The 25743-nt window shown below is 36.5% G+C and overlaps 1 protein-coding gene across 1 annotated transcript; it reads left to right on the top strand.

Moving 5' to 3' along the window:
• Positions 1-19397: 19397 nt before the first annotated feature.
• LOC112770327 (13-hydroxylupanine O-tigloyltransferase-like) lies at positions 19398-25493 on the top strand. The gene is made up of 3 exons (XM_025814699.2): positions 19398-19923; positions 24458-24912; positions 25043-25493. The coding sequence occupies exons 1-3, from the start codon at positions 19468-19470 to the stop codon at positions 25491-25493; spliced, it is 1362 nt and encodes a 453-aa protein (XP_025670484.1). The 5' UTR covers positions 19398-19467.
• Positions 25494-25743: the final 250 nt, after the last annotated feature.

The raw sequence follows: 25743 nt of genomic DNA, 5'->3' as shown, positions 1-25743 counted from the left end.
GGTGGCAGTAGTGATGGCCATGTGGAAAGGGAGAGGGAGAGGAAGATAGATGTGCAGATAATGATGATGCAGGAAAGTTAGTGGCGAGGGTAAGAAGGGGTTTTTATTTTTGTTTAAGGGTAAAATTGTCTAAAAAATATCATTTATAGACAAAAGGACAATTTTGTAACGTTTTGTAACGTTGAGGATGATTTTAATACGAAAAAAAGGTCAGGGATGATTTTGATTTTGACCCAAGACCTTAGGGACGAAAAAATACTTCACCCAATAAAAAATATTTTATTTGCGAAAATATACAATTTGTAGCATATTTACGAAAATCCATCTTATCTATTATCTCGTTTACAATAATAAGAATGCACATATCTCGTTTACACTATAAACGAGTGTAAATGAGATAAGGCACGAAATAGAAGACGTGTATCTTTTGTTTATACTGTAAACAAGATACGTGCATTTTTATTTCGTTTATATTGTAAACCATGTACGTAAAGAGTTATGAGGTTTACAGTATAAACGAGATATGTTACGACAAATTTTCAGCAGCTATAAAAGGATGTGCAAACTTTTGTATTCTCTACAAACATTTCACTTCTTCTTCTCTTCCATTTTTCTTCCAAAAAATAAGCCAAAATGTCTAGTAGTAGTAGATATGTGGTTGTAAGTGTGTATCCCAATTTTCATATGAGAAATAGTGACACTAGGATAATATTTGAGTGCGATAATCTCATTCTGTTGTGCACTCGGTGAGTAAGTTCTTTGTCCGAGCTGAAGAGTCAGATATTGAGTAATTCCGTTGGAGAGAAATCGAGATCCTAAATCATATACTTTTCACCGAGATCCCCGACAACGGCGCCAAAAACTTAATGGAGAAAAATCGTTGGTTCGTAATTTTTACAAAATAATTTCGTAGAAATATAGATCCAAACCAATAGACAACTTGCAATCAAAATTTAATTTGTTTGTCACTTAAGTCAACCCAATAAAAATCGAGAATATTTAAATCTCGGGTCGTCTCTCAAAAGAATTGTAGAAAAGTGTGCATATTATTGGTTATGAGATATTTTTGGGGGTTTTGGAGTGATGAAATAAGAAATTAAAAGTGCAAGAAAGTAAAGATCAAACAAAGAAATTAAATGCTAAAAGGCACTTATGGCAAGGATTAAGAGTCAAGACTTCCTATCTAGATCATTGACCACAACATGGTAATTACAAAGGGTTAATTCCACTTAGTTTTTCTCTAATATCGGAGGGTGAAGTCAAGTGGACATAATTGATCCTAAAATCAACTAACAACTCTAAATTACTAATCACACTGGACAGCAATGACATCAAGGCACTTAAGTCCTTAATCTCAAGTCAAGAGTGCTAAAATCTACTCTAAAACCAAACCAAGCATTTTATCAAATACTTGGAAGGCATAAAATAAAAGCATAGTAAAATGACAATAATCATAAAATCTACAACTACCAAATGCAAGATAACAATAATAACAACTCAATTAAACATCAATAAACATGAAAGCATAAAATTGCATTAAATGAAAATCCAAATCAACAAGAGTTTATAAAATCAAAAGTAACAAAATAAAGGAAATAACAAGTAAAACTAAGAAAGTAAGGATATAGTAACAAGAAATTACAAAGAAAACTAAAGCAAGTAACTAATTAAAACCTAAATCTAAGAGGTAATTAAGCTAAATCTACCCTAATTCTAGAGAGAAGAGGGAGCTTCTCTCTCTAGAATATAACCTAAAACATGTTGCTATTCTAAACCTAATTGCTCTCCTCTTGTTTCTTCTTGAATTTGATCTCAAATACTTCATAAATGAGTTGGAATTGGGTTTGAAAAGGTCCAGAAATTGTCAGCCACATTTTTCTTAAGTGAGTCATATGATTACATTCGTGCGTACGCATGCTGACCATGTGTACGCATGGTTGTAAAACTGCAATGGTGCGTACGCATCAAGCTTGTGCGTACGCATGGCTGTAAAATACTCCAAACTTCATTTTTTCATAAATTCTTCACTTTCGCATACTTTCTCCTCACTCTTTCAATCCATACTTGCCTTGTAAACCTGGAATCACTTCATCAAACATATCAATGTGTCAAATGGAATTAAAATGAATTAAAATTATCAAATTAAGGACTTAAAAAGCATGTTTTCACTCTTAGACACAATTTAGGAAGAATCCATAAAACCATGCTGTTTTAGTGAATAAATGTAGGAAAAGTTAATAAAATTCATCCAATTAAAGTAAATAAATACCATAAAATGTGAATTTATCACACGGCTGAATCCTAATCCAGCCATGCACAGGAAGGCTACTCGTAGGCCTGTTTTCACCAGGTTTCATAATGAGATGGATGAGGGTGAACGACAAGAGAAGAGGTGTGGTCTATGCAGGAAAACTGAAAATACCCGGAGAGGCAGTATCCCTATCGTCCTGACTTGCCTGTGAATGTGAATCCGATGGTAGAGGTGGAAGAAGGGGTAGTGGTGGTGGTGTGAAGGCGGTGAGTCATCTTGGTCGGCTGACATATCACCGTGCTCCTCTTGTCAATGATACTCAGCCTCCTCCATGCTTCTCCGCGCTCTCTGGCACCCCTCTCTCTCTCTTCTGGTAGGCCTCCGGGTGCCCTACCAACCTCCCTGGCACACCGACGATAGTCAGGCATGTCCTGGGAAAGGTGGAGGATGTCCCTCGACTGGCTGACAGTAGGCTGGACGTCACCCGATAAGTCCAACAGCCTAGGATCATCAAGCACATACTGCCTTGACAGGTGTCTAATGTAGCAAGTGTAACAGCCTAGACCACCCGCTAGCACGATATTGTCCGCTTTGGCACACAAGGTCTCACGGTTTTGCCTTTGACGATCGGGATGATAGCCGAAACCCCCCACACTCACTCGTCAAAATGCGTCATGCTAGGGAGAGGTATCCACACCCTTATAAGGCATGCTTTGTTCCCCTCCCCAACCGATGTGGGACCATACAATCCACCCCCCTAAGGGAGCCCAGCGCCCTTGCTGGTACATCGATCCGGGCTCCGCCTCTGATACCATCTGTAACAACCCAGACCACCCGTTAGCATGATATTGTCCGTTTTGGCACACAAGGCCTCACGGTTTTGCCTTTGACGATAGGGATGATAGCCGAAACCCCCCACACTCACTCAGCAAAATACGTCATGCTAGGGAGAGGTATCCACACCCTTATAAGGTATGCTTCGTTCCCCTCCCCAACCGATGTGGGACCTTACAGCAAGCCTGCCAGTACCAATATACCTGCATGAATAGTCCATGCTCCCTCCTCCTCAAACCGAGCCCTCCAATCATCATACCACGGCTCAAGCTTGGTAGGCCACCACACGTCCTCGTCCCGTTCTGTGGTGGTCAGGAACCTGTCGACATTGACTGAGGCCCTTAGCACTGGCTGCTCACCATCAAACTGGTGTTTCACCTTGACAACATGGTGAAACTCAACTATGTTGAAGCAGAATAGGAGAACAATAGAATCCATATCGCCCACTCTGCTTCATCCTTCAGCCATAGTGGGCAGAGGTCCTGCAGTGCAAGGTCGTCGTACAGTGTCCACGAGAACTACAACATAAGGTGTAAAATAATCATCAATAATAGGTACAAAAATAGGATAAGCTAAGTAATTCATGTCATTGTAACTGAATAAAAGAATCTCGCTTACCTCATCTAATTGTAACTAATCCAACGCCCAATGCCATCGGAGGACTCTCTGCTTGTGCTGGTCCATACTCTATTGTGCCAAAATTATCAATCTGTGGACATTTACAAGAATAACGATGCTTCAATTTATCGAACGTCATATTGAATTACATAAACAAAGAAGAAGAAAAATGTAAGTAATAGTTACCTCGCAGACATGGGGTACATATAAACCTGTCGCTCAGGTGGACACCACTGGAGAAATCTCTAGTATATCCAAGAGACTAGCAGCGGAGTGCACCCTGCAATGTCTATCGTGGCTCGATGTGCTGTAGAGCATGGAGAGTGGTACGTCCATGTAAGCACCGCGATTCCTCAAGACAAAGTACGACATCTCTGAAAGTCATCAAGTAGTGTAGCCACAGGAGATAGACCTGATTGTTTGACTTGTCAGTCATCAGGTAACCTCCAATCATCAACAGTATGTAACACCTCGTGTATTGTTGGAGGGTGTTTGGATCAGCGACATCAGACATCTGCTGGTGTCGCTCCCGAAGTCATGTTAGTTTGAGGGAGAAATACTCCTTCCTCTGCGCACCCTACTATTGAACTGTAGGAGGTCTGGTACTGAGTAGCTGCTCCACCAACTCCCAGGTCTCGGTCTTGTACCATGTGTGAAAATCACAGAAGCACCCACTCACTAGCTCTCCATATGCGTGTAGTCCGAAGTGGTATGCAACATCCTACAAGGTGATAGTGTACTCACCCCATGGCAGGTGAAAAGTATGGGTCTTAAGACACCAACACTCCACGAATGTCGTGATCAGGGAGTTATCAAATACGAAGTTCTTGAGTAGCAACGTGTTGCCAAAGCTAGTCTCCGATCCCTCAAGTAGGGGGACAATGACATCCGGTGGTGCAAGTGTGTGACTCACTCACCTAGAAAGAAGCAGACGATGCCTCTGTTAAAAAATAAAAACCTGAATAAGAAATTTATAAAGCTATAAAGCTATCAAAAAAATCTCTCAATAAACATTTACATAACAAATTAATTTAACTTATAAATAAATTAATTTAACAAATAACTAGAAACATTTACTACTTAATAAATTAATTTAAATAAAAAATTTATTCAAACAATTAATAACTAAACTAATAAATATTTAGTTAATAAATTAATTTAAATAAAAATATGTACTTAAATAATAATAACTAAATTAATAAATATCTAGTTAATAAATTAATTTAAATAAAGGCATTTACTTAAATAATTAATAATTAAATTAATAAACATCTACTTATCAAATTAATTTCAATAAAAACAAAAAGAAATTAACATTTACTTAACAAATTAATTTCACTAATACTTAAAATCATATCCTATCAATTAATCCTTTCTAACAATACATTCAAACCAACCTAACATATATTGTACATTAGTTTTATAAAAGTATCGTAAGTATGGCTAGCTAGACATACATGGTTTTTTATTTTTATAAATTAAATAAATATAATAATTATCAAAATAAATAATTTAAAAAATATTTACCGAAATAAATATCCTTCTCTTATTTCGTTTACACTATAAACGAGATAAGACAGGTGGACGCGACACGTGTATATTTTGTTTACAGTGTAAACAAGATATACACATATCTCGTTTACACTGTAAACAAGATACATGTATTTTAAAAAAAAAATTAGCAATAATTAAAAAATTAAAATTAATAAAAAATATTAATAATATCAATAATCTAAACTTTTAGCATATAATTAGGACATAAAAAGGTTGGTAGAATAGATTAAAATAAAAAAGATGGGAAGCGTGAAGTTGATGCAGGATAAATAAAACACAAAAAGATGAGATAATCGTTTGCCAATTGTTAGGAGAGGTTGATGAGAATAGTGGGAAAGATAATTGAAACGGTTATTTTCTCACGTTATCTCCCACTAGCACTATCCCCATCAACCTCTCCTAACAATTGGCAAACGGTTATCTCATCTTTTTGTGTTTTATTTATCGTGCATCAACTTCATACTTTCCATCTTTCAATTTTTAGGAGTGAGCACAATTACCGTATTTATTCTCATCATGGAACTTTCTTTGAACACGTACAAATTTTTTATTTTTCAAATTTAAATCAATCCAATTGGATCATAATTTAATTTAAAATATTTTTGTACTCTTTTTGAGTACTAATTGATCAAACATATCCATTTTAATCTCTTCTAGCTACCAACCTTTTTATGTACTAGTTGCATGCTAAAAGTTTGGATTATTGATATTATTAATATTTTTTATTATTTTCAATTTTTTTTTAAAATACATGTATCTCGTTTCACTGTAAACGAGATATACACGTGTCGCGTCTACCTATCTTATCTCGTTTACACGGTAAACGAGATACATGCAAAATTATATCGTTTATAGTATAAACGAAATAAGAGAGGGTATTTATTTCGGTAAATATTTTTTAAATTATTTATTTTGGTAATTATTACATTTATTTAATTTATTAAAATAAAAAATTCTATACATACATGCTCTAATCACTACAAGAAAAATTACTTTTAGCGGCTATTTATTTTGCTTTTAGCGGCAATAAAAATAGCCACTAATACATTTACCGGCAATTAGACATTAGCCGTCTTATACTTTGCCGCTAAAAGGCTTTAACGGCAATTATAACATTTGCCGGTAAATACCTTTTTAATGGCTGCAAAAAGTATATAACTATTAGTGGCCATTTTTTTGGCAATTTATATGGCCACTAAAAGTAATTCTAAAATTGCAATGTTATTCATTTTTAGCCGTCGTTATTATTGCCGCCAAAATCCATTTTATCGGTAATTTATATGACCACTAAAAATAATTCTAAAATTGTAATGTTATTTACTTTTAGTTGCCACTACTATTCCCACTAAAATCTTAAGACTTTTTTTTAGTTATATTATACTCAATTTTTTAGAAACAACGAAATTCCTATTTTTTTTTTCTAAAATTTCAATTATTTGTGCCAACAATTATTATTATTATTATTATTATTATTATGCATAATATAAATATACTGAAATTAATTATTACAAAATAAAATATTTCATTAAACTTAAAATATTGATACACAAATTTCTCTTAAAAAAATAATAAATCATGTTACAAATTTAAATAACAAAAAATATTACAAGTCTATAACTATGTTACATCAAGTTAGGTTATGATAATAGCAAGGGAGAAAATAAAAAAATGAACATAAATTATATATAAGTAATAAGTTGTCACTACATCAAAAGCAGAATAGGAAGCCATTGTCTGCAGTAACAATTCAAAACAAACAAAATAAATAAATGAATAAAAAGAGAAATCAGGAAGCCATCATTGACAATAACAATTAAAATTAACAAAACTTAAATCAATAAAATTAGCCTATGCTCATACCTGAAACCACTTAGAGTGTCAATTATCTATGTATAATGAATCAAAGAAATTTGGTTAATCAAAATGAAAACAAACCATACGAATGTTCTTCAAATTTTTGCTTCCATCTCTCTTCATAGTTCATACACCTCTTGGAATATATCTTTAAATCTGTAACACTATCAAACTGTAAATGAGTTTAAACATCAACAAAATAGAGAGTAAGTCACTAAGTCTAAATTACTAAGAAATTTGGCATACAACAGTGACACTTGACACTATAAATTAAACCAGAGATATGAGAATAATCACCTGCTACCATTATATTTCTTGAGAACTGTATTCTTGGTATTCAAATAAAGTGGCCACCTCTTTGAAAATGCGAGGGACATTGATGATTCAGCAAACGCTCAAATAGACTATAAAATTATCAAAAGCAAGCATGTTTACACACAACAATAAAAATAAAAACAAGGGTTTATACATTTAACTAAAACATAATGGTATATGCTTGTAGAAACTATAAAATGAATCAAATCTCATCAACATTATACATAGCAAGTGCTACACCTGGGACTTTGAAATTGAAAACATCTAATTCCATTGGACTCTCACTATCTTTAGGGACTATATAGACATAGATACAATTTGATAAAAAAAGTCAATGATGCTTAAAATACCAAATACATGTCCAATCACAAAATAGCATAGGAATAGAAAAATTGATTGTATTCTGTAAAAAGGCACACAAAAAATATTATCATATAATTGGGAGATTAATTAGGATACCATTTGTACAAGAGTCACAATACTCCTATAATTAACTTTGAGATTTGATCACAATTTGGAATTAATTTTAAAAGCTAATAACTTTTGCTAATAAGACACGTTATTTTCAAGTCTTCTTTGCGTGAGTTTAGTCCCATTTCTCTTTTCATACTTTTTTATTTTTAACATCAAATTCAAGTCCTCCCCCCAAATTAAAAAAAAAAATCCAGTTTCTTGCAACTTGCTAAGTTACTTTTTAATCACACAAAACCCGAATATACCAAAAAGATTCAAACTATTTCCAAACATAATTAGCTCAAATAAAATTAAGCTAGCATGCAATATTATCCTATAGAGCTACCCTATGCTAATTAAGTATATACTCATCACAATATTTACCTAAATTTTATTCCATCAACTTGGCCATATATATAGACACAGCACACACATTCAACTTGAAGAAATTAGGAGTACAAATAATTAACTAATTATTATAAAGTAACAATAATATAACTCTTATATGATAGGTTAATAAAGAATAGAGAGCTATGAGCGGACGGGAGAGAGTGAGAGTGGGGTGGGAATACACTGGACAGGGACGGTATCGGCTAAATTCCGGTCAAGCAAGGGATCCAAGGGTGTGGAATCGAGAGGAGTACGTTCGTCTGGAACGGGATTCGTTCAGCATCTTTGTGGAAAACTTACCAGGTGATATCTCAAAGCGAGAACTATTTGACCTTTTTTCATGGACGGGGAGGATCAACGACATCTATCTCGCAAGGAAGATGAGAAATGGGATGATATACTTGTTTGCCTTCATACGATACACTACGAAGGGCGGAGCACTGAAGGCAATTGCAGAGATGAATTGCATGACGTTAAGGGGGAAGGAAATTTTCGTTGGGGAGGCTAAATACAGAAGGGATGAGGTTACAAGACAGAGCGAGCCTTTGGCTAAGGGACGGCTACAACAACAGCAGAAGGGGGTCAATCTTGAAGCGAGGGAGCATACAGCTGGGAGTCCACCCTCTCCGACCGTGATTCCGTCTACACATGCTAATACGGAGGGTCAGCCGAAATTGGAGCCGAAGGGGATGGAAGTCTCTGCAGATACGAATAACTTGGAATGGCTGCAGAGGAGTGTGATTGGGAGTGCCACGGATTCAATTGATTTCAGATTGTTGAACGAGTTGGCCCGGAAGGTATGGCCTCACGTTGTTCGAATCTGTGAGCTGGGGAATTACAAGGCTTTGATGATATTTGATAGTGTAACGAACGCGGAGGAGGCACTGAAAGGGCGTGGGGATGGGATGAGGCAGATATTTCATAATGTGTGCCGTTGGAATGAGAATGATAGATATGACAAGAGAAGAGTGTGGATTGAGTGTTATGGTGTTCCGTTACACGTATAGACGGAGGATACGTTCCGTGCAATTGGTGGGCAGTGGGGTGAGGTGATAGTATGTGATAATGGAATAGATGCGGGCACGTCTTTCCAGGCAGGACGCATGCTGATTGATACAGGGCGGTTCGAAACTATTTCGGAATGTATCCGATTATCCGTGGGGTCGAATGTGTATGAGATATTTGTTAAGGAGGTGGGCAGTGGTGCACTTGGCTATTCGGATGGATTGCCAACTGAGGATGAGAAAGGGCATGGTGAGAAGTCTGTCAGCAAGGCTGATCGGCATGCAAGGTCCATGCAGCTGGGAGGGTATGAGACGACGGAGGCGGAGGTGGCCTTGCTGAATAGGCCGGAAGAATCGGAGGAGGGTAGAATTGTAACTGACCATGAGATTTTTGATGAATGGAATAACCGTTTTTTAAATTCAAACACAGTAACGGAAAGAGAATCGGGTTTTGCTCTCAGAGGGGAAAGGGCAGATTTGGCAGAAGACATGTTAGAAAGGACCCAGTCCTGGGCCTATGAGAGGGATCAGGTGGTTGCTGTAGGTGAGATTACAAGTAAGGTGATGTTGGGCTATTGTGCTAAGGAGCAAATTGAATTGGGCCAAAGATCCATGACCCATAAGGACTTAAGCAAGCAACATGAGGAAGTGTTGGGCTCGAACAGCCGAGGCCCAACTGCTATGCCTCAATCTGGGTCAGCAACGGATCTGTTCCTTGGGCCTAGGAGCGGGCGGGTTGGAGGCAACATGGATGGGGAGCTGCTGTCGGGTAGGGCTGGGAAGTGCGATTACTCAGGGCGCGGTGCAGCGCTCATAGTGAGTCAGGGCGGTGCGGACGTGCTGGCTGCAAAGAGGGGAATGGAGGCCGGCGGGAACCGCGAAGTGGTGGCTGTGCTCTCCGGGATGCCACCGCCTAGTGTGGGTGGATGTTGGGCGCAGAATTCCACTGCGATGGATGAGGCTGGAACGATGCCTGTTACCGGCGAGGGGGGCCTGATCCGGTCGGCGACTTGTGCTGGGGGCAGTGGTGCGAGTCTAGGAGCGAGGGGGCTGCTATTGTGTGATTCGGGCAGCTCCCATGCGAGGAAGGGCGTAGGAAGAGAGCCACCGGGGGGTGAGGAGCGGGGAGCCAGGTCGGGGGGATCTGGTACGGGGATGCCGCCGGCGATGGAGGGTGGTTTGGCAACGAACCAAGTTGACGGGGGTCTCGGATCTGTAGTGGCTGTTGAGGGCAGTCAAATTGGTCTGTCGTGCAGTCGGTGGGAAGGGAATGAACTAGGTGCGGGAGACCGACTATTGACACAGACAGGGAAGGGGAATGGGTCAGACGAGCCAGGGGATATGATGGATTGTTGTGAGGGTTCTACAGGGGGCGATGCTATACGTGACTCTCAGGGGAGTATGGAGGTAGAAGCAGAGGCAGCGAGTGGGGGTAAGGGGGGAGATCTTGAGCGTTTGCACAATGCTTGTTGTGATGAAGTGAGGCCGAGACGGAATCGTCTGAGAAAAGGTGGAGAGATGAAATGGATGAAAATAGGGAAGCATGGAAGCTTGCAGTGGAATCTGGAGCTGTGCAGTATGATGAAGAAGATGACATTATGGCGATTCTTCAGGCACAGAACGAGGCAATAGCTTAGAAGAAAAACTTGGCAAAGAAAAAGGAAAAGGCGAGAAGGAGCCGTCCAAAAAATCGAAAAAAGGTGTGTATAAATGCTTTACAATGATATTTAGTTCCTGGAATATTAGGGGGTTGGCGGGAGTTGGTAAACTGAGCATGGTAAATAGTTTTCGAAAGAAGTTTAAAGTGCATATGCTAGGTTTAATAGAGACGAAGAAAGAACTTGTGACTAAGTTTGATATCATGCAACTGTGGGGTGATGGTGCGGTTAAATGGGAGTTTGTTGAGTCGATTGGTGCTTCAGGTGGACTGCTTTTGTTGTGGGATGAAACAATGTTCCAGAAGACCAATTGCTATAAAGGAGCTCGGTGGTTATGTGTGGAGGGTGTGCTACTGAAAAATAATTTTTCCTGTGCTTTTTGCTTAGTTTATGGTCTGCATGATAGGGCAGAAAAGCTGGTCACGTGGGAAGAGCTAAGTTTTTTATCTGGGTTATGTCAAGTTCCGTTTTGTTATATGGGGGATTTTAATGAGATAACTCATCTGGAAGAAAGGAAGGGCTCTACCTCGCTGCCGGTGTCGACAACTGAGTATAAAGCTTGGATACAGGATATGGAGTTAGTGGATCTAGCAGTCACTGATCGCTCGTTCACCTGGTTCAGAGGGCAATCATGTAGCCGCATTGATAGGAGCCTAGTTAGTGTGGAGTGGCTAGAAGAGTTTCCGGGAACAAGGCTGAGAGGGGGGCCGAGAGGGTTATCTGACCATTGTCCAATTATTATGGACGGGACTCGGTATAGTGGAGGGCCAAGACCTTTTCGGAGCTTGGACTCATGGTTTACGCATGATGGGTTCTTGAGTATGGTAAAGGAGGAGTGGAGAAGCTTGGGAGAGGAAAATATTCTGGACAAGCTAAAGGCTCTGACAGTTCCGCTGACTAGGTGGCATAGAGATAAATTTGGGGACATAGACCGAAGGATTACGCAGTTTGAGGATGAAATCAAAAAAGCAGATGACATAGTTAGTACTGGAGTGGCTGATGGGACTATTGAAGCAAGGAAAAAGGCGCTAGTGAGCTTCTGTAGGAAATGGTATATCAGAAAGGAGTTGCATTGGAAGCAGATGTCAAGGTCTCGCCATGCAAAAGAGATGGATAAAAATACCCGCTACTTTCACAATTTAGCCTCTGCGCGTCGAAGATCCAATCGGATTGATGCCTTAATGGTCAAGGGGAGGATGGTCAGGAACCAAGAAAGAATTAAGGTTGCTATTCGAGACTTTTACAAGGAGCTGTACCACCAGGAAACTTCTCCGGTAATTAGATTCCGGGAAGGGCTTGTTCAGCGAATCAATGAGGCAGAGGCAACAGAGCTAGAGGTGATGCCAATGCCTGATGAAGTAAAGGCGGCTGTTTGGGATTGTGAGTCAACAAAGGCACCAGGTAGTGATGGGTACAACATGAACTTCATCAAGAAGTGTTGGGATGAATTAGGGAAGGAGTTCACTGATGCGGTGGTCGATTTTTTCCAGTCATCTAAGCTTCCTAGCGATGCGAATGTAACTTGGGTGACGCTGGCACCGAAGTTTACTGGAGCCAGAGAAATTAAGGATCTCCGACCGATTAGTATGGTGGGCTGTCTTTATAAGGTAATTTCTAAAGTATTGGTTCGGAGGATGCGGAAAGTGATGCCGGGATTGGTAGGAGAGACGCAGAGTGCATTCGTAAAGGGGAGAAAAATACATGATGGGGCACTGATTGCTTGCGAAACGGTGCACTGGCTGAAATCACGGAAAAAGAGCGCCGCGATAATAAAGCTGGATTTCCAAAAGGCTTATGATAGAGTTAAGTGGAGCTTTCTGGATATTGTACTGCAGATGATGGGCTTCGGTCAGAAATGGCGAGGGTGGATAAAGGAGTGTGTCTGCTCTGCATCTATGTCGATTCTTGTTAATGGGTCACCTACGAAGCCTTTCAAAATGGAAAGGGGCTTGCGACAAGGAGACCCGCTGTCCCATTTTCTGTTTGTTTTAATTGTGGATGTGCTCCATAGAATGATTGGCAAGGCAGTGAGGAATGATCGTATATCTCCACTACTACTTGGGAGGGATCACATCGAGTTATCTCACCTGCAGTTTGCGGATGATACCATTCTTTTCTGTCCTCCTAAGGAAGAGACCATAAGGAATTATCAGCGATTACTCCGATGCTTTGAACTGATGTCTGGGTTGAACATTAATTTTGAAAAGTCCAACCTTATTCCGGTTAATTGTGATCGGATGTGGGTCCGTAGGATGTGTCAGCTGTTGGGGTGCAAGGAGGCATCACTGCCAGTCAGATATTTGGGTATTCCCCTGGGAGCAAATCCGAGGCTGGTAAAGACATGGAAACCGGTGATTGACAAGGTTGAAGATAAGCTCAGTTTGTGGAAAGCAAAGACTCTTAACAAAGCGGGAAAGCTGGTCCTAATTAAGTCGGTTCTTAATAGCTTGCCTATTTACTACCTCAGCCTGTATAAGATGCCGAAGACAGTGGCGGAAAAGCTGATTTCCCTACAACGACGGTTCTTGTGGAGTAAAGAGGATGGGAGGCACGGAGTACCGCTTGTGAAGTGGGAAATAGTTATGGCTCCGAAGCAAGCAGGTGGTTTGGGAGTTGGGGATGCGGTGATTCGAAATACAGCTCTGCTGTTCAAGTGGTGGTGGAGGTTCTCAAAAGAAGACTGTCCTTTATGGAAGCAAGTTGTTTGCTCCTGCAACAACATAAATCCTACTGTGATGCTGCAAGGCCAGCCAGTTCCCATAAGAGGGGGTCATTGGCGGGATATATGCCAGCTACAAATTAGTGAGTCGCAGTTGCGAGAAAAGATGATCAGCGGGTTGTCTATGGAGCTCGGTAATGGCAGAACAATCCGGTTCTGGGAGGATAGCTGGTTGCCGCCTGGGGTGTTGAAAGATATGTTTCCTAGACTCTTCTCGGTCTCGACCTTGCAAGGTTCTGTTATAGGGGATTGTGGGTTTTGGGATGGGATAGAGTGGATTTGGAGCTTTCAGTGGAGGAGAGAGCTGTTCCAATGGGAGTTGGATTTAGTCCACCAGGTTCATGAGCTGCTACAATCGGTCAAGCCCACCAATGAAAAAGAGGATGGCGTGGTATGGAAATTTGATAAAACAGGAGTTTACTCAACGGCTTCCTTTGGGAAGGTTTTGCAGGCGGAAGTCCTACCGGAGGAAATCACTAGCTATAGCTTCACTCGTACTGTTTGGAAAGGACTTGTACCTCCGAGGGTTGAGCTGCTTACTTGGTTTGTCTTGGTTGGAAGGGTGAATACTAAGGATCGACTATGTAGATTCCGGGTTATTACTCAGCAGGATACTAGGTGTGTGCTATGCGATAAGGCTGAGGAAACTGTTTTTCATTTGTTCCTTGAGTGCGAGACCACATGGAAGGTGTGGTGTGCTTGGCTGCTGGCCTTGGGACGACAATGGAGCCTTCCAGGTACACTAAAGGATCACTTTGAAAGCTGGACGAAGTTATCGGTAAGGAAGGTAGACAGAAAGAGGTGGTTCATTGGGTTCTTTGCGGTTATTTGGACAACCTGGCTAGAAAGGAATGGTAGGCTCTTCAGAGATCATACTTCCAGCATGGAGGACATCATAAACAGGTTGTTTAGGTACTCTGAGGAATGGAGTGGGGCTGACCCATTTGGGTGTTGATAGCCATGCAGAAGAGGACTAGGGATTGGTTTCTTGACGTTTGTTATTTCTTGTAGCTTCTTTAATTGCTCCACTCTATGTGTTGAGCTTCCTTTGATTCAAAAAAAAAAACTCTTATATGATAGTTGATTATAGACAACCTGCAACAAAGTAATATTGACCATTTGATTCCAAATATTTTTGTCCGAAAATCAACACATTGAATTAAAACTAAAGCAACAATTATTTGCCAATAACAATAAATTAAAACTTGCCTTGAGATAATTATTCATCATTGATAAACATAATTGCAGTGCATCCCATTTATCTGCAGCATAAGCAAAAACCAATTTAGCTTTATTTGGGATTCCCTCGTTTGATTCCACGTGATCATCTTGTCAACATAAGAGTTGAAGGCAGTGAGCTAAACCAGCTTATGCTCTGAGACCTCATTTTTCACTCACAATAAACCACAAAATACTTGTCAAATTCCAGAAAAGCAGAATGTTTAAAGAGAATAAAATCCTTCGACTAGTTAAACTTACAAGAATTAGGATGTCATTAGTTAACATATTCTCACGATCAATGTCCTTATCCTGATTGTTTCCACGATTTTCACTGCAAAATTGTTTATAAGCCATAAGAATCACAATTTGGATCCAACATGCCCCCTCATCCCAAAAAAATTAAAAGTAAGAATTTAAACCTTCTCTCAATAACAAATCGTGCAACAATGCCCTTCCATCCTCCAGTTTCTTCAAAGTTGCACCTGCAAAGAAAGAACTCTTAATGTTAAAACCACCTCTAATCCACAATTTCAATGAGCAAACCGTGCAATATTAATCATGGCAGAGTAATTTACAATGTCAGTGATTTCTAATTAAGTAAGAGAAAGAACAAAACATATATAATTACTAATTCCCATCCAGACATTGCGAATGGCGTCCCTATTCTTCTGGCGGCCAAATGTTGTGAGTACACATATCATAACCAAAGGCTTTCTCTCAGAGTAAATTCCATTGGTCTCAAGCAGTTGCTTCAAAACAAAAACCTCATTCCTAACAGCAGCAAGTTCCATCTCAAGGGAATAGAGCTTCTTGTGTTGTTTCCTAAACAATCACACGATGAAACAAGTACTGAACAAGTTCCAAGCATGAAATGATCGTCATTAACAAATATCCAAACAAGAATTAAGAGATCAAGTTGAGTGAACCTACAGATTATGATCTTCAAAGTATCTTCTACTGATATCGCAAATTGTCCCTATAACAGTTAACAAAACGAAACCCTAAGCATGATTAGACTAAAATGAATAAAAATCAAATTGTTAGGAACTTGAAGAATTACCTGGCCAATGATCCTGTCGAGCTGTTTGATTGCAACTCTGGTAAACATACCAAATACCAACTTCAGCTTCCCAGCTCCATTAATTACAGTATCAGTGGCCCGATACTGATCACCAAAAGCATGCCTACCAATACAAATGGCCCGATTCAAATTTCATTATCTAAAAACAATTTAAAAGTGCATTACTATTGCATCTTAGAAGGTTCAACACACATTCATGTTCAAAAACATGGACATAACCCTAAAATAATGTGTCCTTGATGTAAAATGAGCAAAAGTAACTTATCAAAGTATTGTCCTTCAAACAATCATCACCATCGTCATCTCAGATCACAAACCAAGAAAGTAATAATAATTAAGATTACAAAAATAGAATTCATCAAATCTGGACTTAGAAATTCCAGTAATCAAATCCCTAATAGAAAAAAGAAAAGATTAAAAATTAAAAAGAAAATTGGTAAAGCGAGAATTGAGGTCTCAGTCAACAATTTAATATATAACTTCCATGATGCAGGAGTCTCACTAACTTGAATTAACTTGAATCACGGTTAATTAGAACCGTACCTCGGGATCGGTACTCAGAGGCCTTCTGGCAAAAATCGCGAGTGACGAGACGCACAACTTCATCTTTGGCTTTGGAGACGATTAAGAGGCCGTGCAAATGCGAGACGCTGCGAGGCGTGTACTCAAACCCTGGAACGGGTTTGCTGGCGGCTTCGAATGTCTTCGCCAACCACTCACTCACTTCCTCGATCCGAGAAGACGCATCGGAGCCGCTCTTTGGTTCTAGCTCCGCAGGATTCTGATCGGCCATTCGTAATTCGAGCTGGGAGAGACAGAGTGCGAAATGAGAGGTGATTTTGGGATTTGTATTGACGTCACAGCTTATTGCTGAAGATCGGCGGTGTCAGAGAAAGGTGTAGATGTCAGAGGTTTGGGCATTGCTACCAGATCTAGAGATGAGTTAGTGGAGGAGGCACCTTTGCTCGACGGCGGTGGCGATAGCGGCAGCGACGGCTACGATGAGATTAGAGTTTTGGCGGTGATACCATTCTTCACCTTCAACATAAGCTAGACGCTTTTCTCTGAATATCTAAATGAGTGAAGTATCAATCCGGCCGCTGTCCATTTCCAAGAATGACAACGCGACCCCTCAAAATAAAATCGATCAACTTCGGTCCTTGTCCCCTAATTTCGTAATACAACGCGGTTCCTGTGGGTATTTTTCCATTAACTCTGAACGGAAAATGCTAATGTGTCAGGTTCAGAAATGGACAGGAGTCTAATTGTCTCCAAATTTAAATTAGTTAGGGGTTTATTTGTCCTTATAATTTTTTAAATAAATTTTTTTTAGATTATTTTTTATTTATTATATTAATATTCTTTTTTTAATAAATTATTAAATATATAGTATAATAAGTACAAACTAATTAATAAATTATTCAAATTTAAAAATATCATTTATTATCAAACTAAATAAATCATTCTCAAATATAATTTTTAAATACATAAATAATAAACATTAAAATTCAGTTAATACATTAATAATAATAATCCTATGATATATATTAGTATTATGATCTAGATAATTTTTCACAATAAAGTAAAAACTAATGAACACATTACTTGATATATAGTAAAATATTTTTGAGTAATAACAAGTTTAATTTTTTATCTCTTTAAACTAAATTAATAATTCTATTTAATATCTTTGTACTAAAATATACTATGAGCAAGCTACTAATACTAAATAAAATAATTAAAATATATAACCTTTAATGAAATAATTAAATACTAATTGAAATAATTCTATTTTTTATCTCTTTAATTGAATTTTAATATACTTAAAATTTTAATTAATCTATATTATTCTTATATTGATAAATCTTTATCAATCTATAACGTTATGATCATATGTATTATTAATAGATTAATAATATTATTGATACTTTAAATTTGTTGAGTTTATAAATGGTCTCCATATATATATATATATATTAATTATTTCATTTAGTATTATTAGTAGTTTACTCATAGTGTATTTTAGTATAAAGATATTAAATAGAATTATTAATTTAGTTTAAAGAGATAAAAAATTAAATTTATTATTACTCAAAAATATTTTACTATATATCAAGTAATGTGTTTATTAGTTTGAAAAATTATTTAGATCATAATACTAATAGTATATCATAGGGTTATTATTATTAATGTATTAACTGAATTTTAATGTTTATTATTTATGTATTTAAAAATTATATTTGAGAATGATTTATTTAGTTTGATAATAAATGATATTTTTAAATTTGAATAATTTATTAATTAGTTTGTACTTATTATACTATATATTTAATAATTTATTGGAAAAAGAATATTAATATAATAAATAAAAAATAATCTAAAAAATATTGTTTAAAAAATTATAAGGACAAATAAACCCCTAACAATTTAAATTTAGAGACAATTAGACCTCTATCCATTTCTGAACCTGACACGTCAGCATTTTCCGTTCAGAGTTGACGGAAAAATACCCACAGAGACTGCGTTGTGTGACGAAATCAGGGGACAGGGACCGAAGTGGATCAATTTTATTTTGAGGGGTCGCGTTGTCATTCTTGAAAATGGACAAGGACCGGGTTGGTACTTCACTCTATCTGAATCAACATTTTTTACGCCAAAGTTCTAAAAAGCACAAGCAATAACTCATTAAAAAAATATTTTAATGATAATAATACTGGCCATAACTCTATGGCCACTAAAATTTTTTTACAAACAATTTTTTTTGTATTTATTAGTGACAATAAAAACAATTGTCATTATAATATATAGTAATAAAGGCAAATATATAATTGCCGCAAAAACATAACTTAAATTAAAGAATTAGTGGTCATTATATTATTGCCACTAAAAGTTTGTCGCTAAAACATGTTTTTTTTTTTTTTTTGTAGTGTAACATAAACACAAAAAAACAACACTAATCTTAAAGTCGGCTACCCTAGCGATGTGTCATGTCGAGTTCATCAGTCGGTTAATGTCCGCATTATGTGCATTCGCGCGCGCCATAATCGTCGAGTAATTTGATAAAATGATTAGAAAATAGTAGAAGTGGGATAAAAGGTGAAGAAATTGATGAAATATCTATCCAAATAATGTTGTAAACGGATTTTATATATATAGGCCAGCTCCTCTCTTATTTCGTCTACATTATAAACGAAATACATGCATTTTTATTTCGTTTACACTGTAAGCAAAATAAAAAATAAGATAAATTTTTGTAAAAAATGCTACAAATGATATATTTTAATAAATAAAATATTTTTTATTTATTTAAAAAAAATCCCATACACAGCAAACTGATTTACTTCTGTATATAAATAGTTCCTCTCCTTCTATATGCTGCACTGAATTTAATCAAGTTTAATTTATTCAGTTTACACTTTTCTTTCTATACCTTCTTAATAATATCAACATTTCAGTTTGTTCATCAAACACCAATATTTCGATTCTTACTTTAATTCCCAAAAAATCACATAATAATGGTTCTCCAGAAATCATCATCATCTATGGTGTTTAAAGTGAGGAGGAACCCAGCGGAGCTAGTGCCACCTGCTGGACCCACCCCCCATGAGCTCAAGCTTCTCTCCGACATTGATGACCAACAAGGTCTACGCATCCACTATGCAGCGGTTCATATCTTTCCTTTCAACCCTTCAATGGCAGGGAAAGACCCTGCCCATGTCATCAGGGAAGCGTTGTCCAAAGCACTTGTGTTCTATTATCCACTTGCTGGGAGGCTTAGGGAAGGTCCTAAGGGCAAACTTATGGTGGATTGCACTGGCGAAGGTGTATTGTTCATCCAAGCTGAAGCATATGTTACACTTGACCATTTTGGTGTTGATCCTCTTCCTCCATTCCCTTGCTTTCATGAGCTCCTCTATGATGTTCCATTTTCTAATGATGGAATTGTTAACTCTCCGCTCCTCCTTATTCAGGTTAAATTATTTACACACACGATTGTCGTATCATTATAAAAAAAAAAAAATGAAACAATAAAAGGAAATGAAACAATTTATAGAACAAAGAAATGAAACAATAAAAAGTAAAACTAATTTAGAATACATAGTTTAAAATTTAAAGTTTAGAATTTATAATTTATAATTTAAGATTTTAACTAGTATTTTTACCTGTAATAACATTACGATAATATAAATCTTTTAAAATTATGTCAGTTTTGTCATGACATTACAGATTATGGCACAAAAAATTTATAAAATCAAATTACTTTTACAAAATAGTCATAAAAGACAAAAGTTTTCATCAATTTAGAAAACATGAGACTCTGTAAATAAAAAAATTAAATAATAAGATTTTTAGTTATTATTTTCATCTTGAAAGAGTTTAATTCTTTGTTAATAATTAATTTAATATTTATTATTTAAAATTTAAAAGAATTTAATGTATATACTTTTACATTTGATTAGGCGTCAAGTCTGTTACAGAAATAAAAGCAATTAATTTTTATGCTTGCTATTTAAAAATAATATTTTTTCTCTCTATGTATATAAAAATATAATTAGATATTAGTATAAAAAAATTTATATTGATAGTTATAAAATTAACTCAATTTTTTTAAAAATAATTGAATCTTGATTCTAACTTTTAATCACAACATTAGTATTTTCTCCAAATTATATGTAATAAATATTTGAAGGAAGAGAAGTAAAAATATAGATTAGAAAAATAAGTAGTAAAAATTTAAAATTAAATAAAAAAATATACATATAATAATATTTTTAATTTAAATTATATTATCTTGTTGATTTTATTTTTTATAGAATAGAAAGGTAGAGAAAAATAAAGAATAAGAAAAAAGAGAGAGAAAGATAAATAAGAAGAATGAGAAATGGAGTTTGTTAATTTTAAAAAGAAAAATTTTATTTTAATTGTAATGAAAAAATATCTAGTGACATATTTTAGTTTGTCAAATTATTAGTATAAAATATAAATTATAAATTATATATAGAGTGGAAGGGATGGAGAGAAATAGAAAAAAAAGAGAGAAAGATAGATAAGAGAGTGTAGGAAGGGAGTTTATTAATTTTGGAGAAAAATATTTCCTCTTAATTTTAATAAGAGAGAGTCACACATTTTGGTTATTAAATTAGTTAGTAATATATAATATAGTTATATTTCAGTTTCAATTTTAATATTTTAATTTTAATTTAATTTAAATACAATTAAAAAATTTTATGTTACATATTTTGATGGTCAAATTTGTAATTAGTCATTGATAATAATATATAAAAAAGATAGAGTGGGTGAAGGAATGAGGAAGATACAAAAAGAAAGAGAAAGCAGGGAAGAATTTTTTAATTTTAAAGAAAAAAATTTAATTTCAATTGTAATGAGAAAATAGCATGCGTGTGATATATTTTTGTTATAAAATTAATAATATATAATAGATATAATAGATTTTTAAAGGGGTATAGAATTTAATATGTTAGAATTTAAAATTTAAGAGGTTAGGATTTAGGGTTTTTTACTTAAATAAATTGTTTGCATTTCAAAATTACCTGATTCCCCTAAAACAGATTTTGCAACGTGATTATCCTTTTTGTATTATTATATAAATCGTCCTAGGGTGCAAAGGGTTATATAAAACATGAATCATCTCACCCTAGAACGATTAATGCATGAACTTGTGAGGCAAAGTAAGAGTAAATCGTGGCAGGGCTTCTTGGGTTAGAAGTAGAGCATAAATCGTCCCAGGGTAGTAGGTTTTAGGTGTTAATGGGCTAAACCAAACTGGGCTGCCACGATTTATGTGTTATTGAGACCCTCAGGAGCCTGGGACGATTTATGTGTTACTTTGTAACACTCAAAGGGCTGGGACGATTTATACCCAAGTTATAACCCTAAGGACTCAAGTCAACGGGTTAACGGTTCAACCGAAAATTCACCGGTTGAACCGATTGACCTGGTGCAATATAATTAAAAAATAAAATATATTAAAAATTTTCAAATTTAAAATTTAAATACATATTTTCACTAATAATCCAACTTCAACTTTTTAAAAAAAATTTGAAACTCAAGCGGTTCGGTCAAACCGGTCTTATCGAGTGATATCAGTTTAAACCATTTCATTCCGGGTTTGACCATACCCAACCGGTTCGTTTCCTCATCCGGTCAGATCATCAGATTGGACCGGCTCAGAACCCCATTGCCCGATTTTTCTCTCGAACCGGTTCGGTCCAGTCCGGTCCGAACTCAATAGTAAAATCAGCAAATTTCATGGGATTCTACCGTCAGAACCATCACCCTATCATGAGCGAATTCCATAATCTATTAAGAACACTGATTTCTAACATCTTATACTAAACCAAAAACTAACTAAATCACTGTACATGGTATCCGACAACGTCTTAATAAAAAAATATTCTAAGATGCATATTCACCCTATACAATATCATCCAACATACTATATCATCCAAAATTTAAAAACATTAGAAAATTTAAAATCTTACCTCTTGATCGATAAATCCGGCAACATGCGCAATGCCATTTAAGTGGTACATATCTCCTTGGTTCGCGGCCATTACCACCGCCAGTGAGATCCCCCAACTCCACCAACTGGCCGCCGACGGCCCACTGCCACCACCCCCGGTGCCACTCAGACGCCTCTGCCCACCACCAGCTGCACCTCCGCCACCGGCTGGTCCCACCCCCGAAAACAGTTCTCCCTCCAAACTTCCTCTCCGCTCAAATATGGTGGCTCCAAGACCTCCCTCCAATCTGATGATCTGACCAGATGAGGGAACGAACCGGTTGGGTATGGTCAAACCCGGAATGAAATGGTTTAAACTGATATCATTCGATAAGACCGGTTCGACCGAACCGCTTGAGTTTCAAATTTTTTTAAAAAAGTTGAAGTTGGATTATTAGTGAAAATATGTATTTAAATTTTAAATTTGAAAATTTTTAATATATTTTATTTTTTAATTATATTGCACCAGGTCAATCGGTTCAACCGGTGAATTTTCGGTTGAACCGTTAACCCGTTGACTTGAGTCCTTAGGGTTATAACTTGGGCATAAATCGTCCCAGCCCTTTGAGTGTTACAAAGTAACACATAAATCGTCCCAGGCTCCTGAGGGTCTCAATAACACATAAATCGTGGCAGCCCAGTTTGGTTTAGCCCATTAACACGTAAAACCTACTACCCTGGGACGATTTATGCTCTACTTCTAACCCAAGAAGCCCTGCCACGATTTACTCTTACTTTGCCTCACAAGTTCATGCATTAATCGTCCTAGGGTGAGATGATTCATGTTTTATATAACCCTTTGCACCCTAGGACGATTTATATAATAATACAAAAAGGATAATCACGTTGCAGAATCTGTTTTAGGGGAATCAGGTAATTTTGAAATGCAAACAATTTATTTAAGTAAAAAACCCTAGGATTTAGGGACAACTAACGACACACTAGTAGTTAATGGTGGAGGGGCCACGACAAATAATACGGTGGTGGTGCCTGAAATTGTAATGTTGGAAGGAAAAAAAGAAATGGGACGAGATAAAAGGATAATTTTAAAATAATTGAATAAATAGATAAGATATTTGTTAGATTGTTGACTCTTAGATAAGATGTTTGCTAGGTTGTTGACTCTTTAATTAGGTTGATTCTTTTGTTTATATTTTTATGGAAATATTTGGTAATTAAAAAAATTTAATTAAAATTAAGGGCGTCAATGGATCAAATCTGATTCGCATATCTGTGATATTTATTCGAATTCGATTCAAAAATTGTGGATATGGATTCGATCTGCAAGGCTATCAGATCAGATCAGACCCATACACTAATCAGATCGGATTGCGGATTTTGTGTTGGTATCTGTATATCTGATCCACATACCCGTCTATCCGCAAAAATAAAAAAATAAATAAGTAAATATTCTTTTTATGTTTTATTTCAATTAATAATTATCAGATATGTTGTATTATTTTAATTTATTATTTAAGAAAAATATGTTTAATATTATTTTAAGAATCAAAATATTTAAAAAATAAAAAAAATGAATTTTATTGATATTTTTTAATAAAAATAAACTTTTAAAAATATTTTGAGTTTTGCGGATATATCTGATATCCGATTCTATCCGATCCGCAAATGTGCAGATCGGATCCAAGATTAAAAACTACGAATATTTGATCCGATCTGATCCGATGATTTTAGTGTGGATCAGATCGAAATTTTGGTCATATTCGATCCGATCCGATCCGAGTTTACTCCTAATTAAAATCAACTAAAATTTATTTTATTTAGTATTAATTAATTATTGCAATAATTAACGAATATTAAATAAAAAAAATTGACCTTTTTTTTTCTCCCTAACAATATCGATATTTTTATTAGTCCATCATAATTTACGAAAACAATCTTATTTTTTACTGTATGAAAAAATAAGATTTGTAGTTTGTAACGGAGATAGTGTTCATATGTTATATGATTGAACGGATTGGCAGGTGACACAGCTCAAATGCGGCAGTTTCATCTTTGCTATGCGTGTGAACCACACAATGTGTGATGGAAGTGGATATATTCAATTCATAAAGGCCATAGCAGAAATAGCCCAAGGTGCATCTAAGCCTTCCATCATGCCAGTGTGGTGTAGGGAACTGCTTTGTGCCAGAGACCCACCCAAAGTCACATTCATCCACCATGAATACAACCAACTACCGCTCGAAGATGACAACAAAAGTGTCTCCTTGAAACCCTGCCATGCTTCCTTCTTCTTTGGCTCCAAAGAGATTGAGGCATTGCGCTGCCTCTTCCCTCGTCACCATGTTCAATCTTCCACCACCTTCGATGTCCTCACTGCATGCCTCTGGCGTTGTCATACAGCTGCACTCCAATGGAAAAACCCCAATCAAGAGGTTCGCTTCATGTGCGTAGTCAATGCACGTTTTGAACCTTGCAGGTTAAAATAACTACCTCTACACACTCTCCTATTTAATTTGAACAGGGATAACTAGCTATTAAAAGAAGGGTAATTTTTATTTGATTCTCTCTGATCTTTTCTTTTGCTATTACCATTATTTTTGTGATAGGCTTAGTCCTCCACTACCTGAAGGGTATTATGGCAACGCATTTGTGTTTCCTGCGGCAGTTTCTACTGCGGGGATGCTATGCGGGCAGCCCATGACCTATGCATTGGAGTTGGTGAAGAAAGTAAAGAAAGAAGCAACTGAGGAATATGTTCACTCTACTGCCGATCTAATGGCCATTAAAGGAAGGCCTCTATTCTCCTTGACAGGATCCTTTATCGTGTCAGACATCACAAAATCTGGGATAAGAGATGTGGATTATGGATGGGGTAAGCCTTTGTATTCTGGACCAGACAAGGCCGGTGTAGATAATATTCCTGGTTTGAGCTTCTATGTTCCATATACTAACGCTAAAGGAGAGCATGGTAGATTGGTTTTAATTTGCCTCCCAGAAGAAGCCATGAAAAGGTTTGAGAACGAGCTTAATGAAATGCTTCAGATCAAGGATGAATAAAATCCTATCAAGTCAATAGTGTCCAATCTGTAGTGGATGGTTGATCTGAATATCAAAATATGCATGCATGTCAACTTAGTTTCATAACTTGTCGCATGTGTGTCTGTTATGAGGGTGTGTGCCCGCGTGTTTTTTTTTTTTTTTTTAATAATAAAGAATTGATCTGATGATAATTCATATGTTTTAGAGGAATGTTAGGACAGCAACTTTTCTTATAGTCATTAAATAGTCATCAATGATAGTTTTAATG

Source organism: Arachis hypogaea, chromosome 18 (genome assembly GCF_003086295.3).
Source record: "Arachis hypogaea cultivar Tifrunner chromosome 18, arahy.Tifrunner.gnm2.J5K5, whole genome shotgun sequence".
NCBI lineage: Eukaryota > Viridiplantae > Streptophyta > Magnoliopsida > Fabales > Fabaceae > Arachis > Arachis hypogaea.
The sequence above is the reverse complement of the archived record's forward strand: the minus strand, read 5'-3'. Positions and strand labels throughout refer to the sequence as shown.

Coding starts and splice junctions, on each gene's coding strand:
- LOC112770327 (XM_025814699.2), top strand. CDS start 19,468: ATGGTTCTCCAGAAATCATCATCATCTATGGTGTTTAAAGTGAGGAGG. Junction 19,924..24,457: donor CTCCGCTCCTCCTTATTCAG/GTTAAATTATTT, acceptor ACGGATTGGCAG/GTGACACAGCTCAAATGCGG. Junction 24,913..25,042: donor GCACGTTTTGAACCTTGCAG/GTTAAAATAACT, acceptor TTTTTGTGATAG/GCTTAGTCCTCCACTACCTG.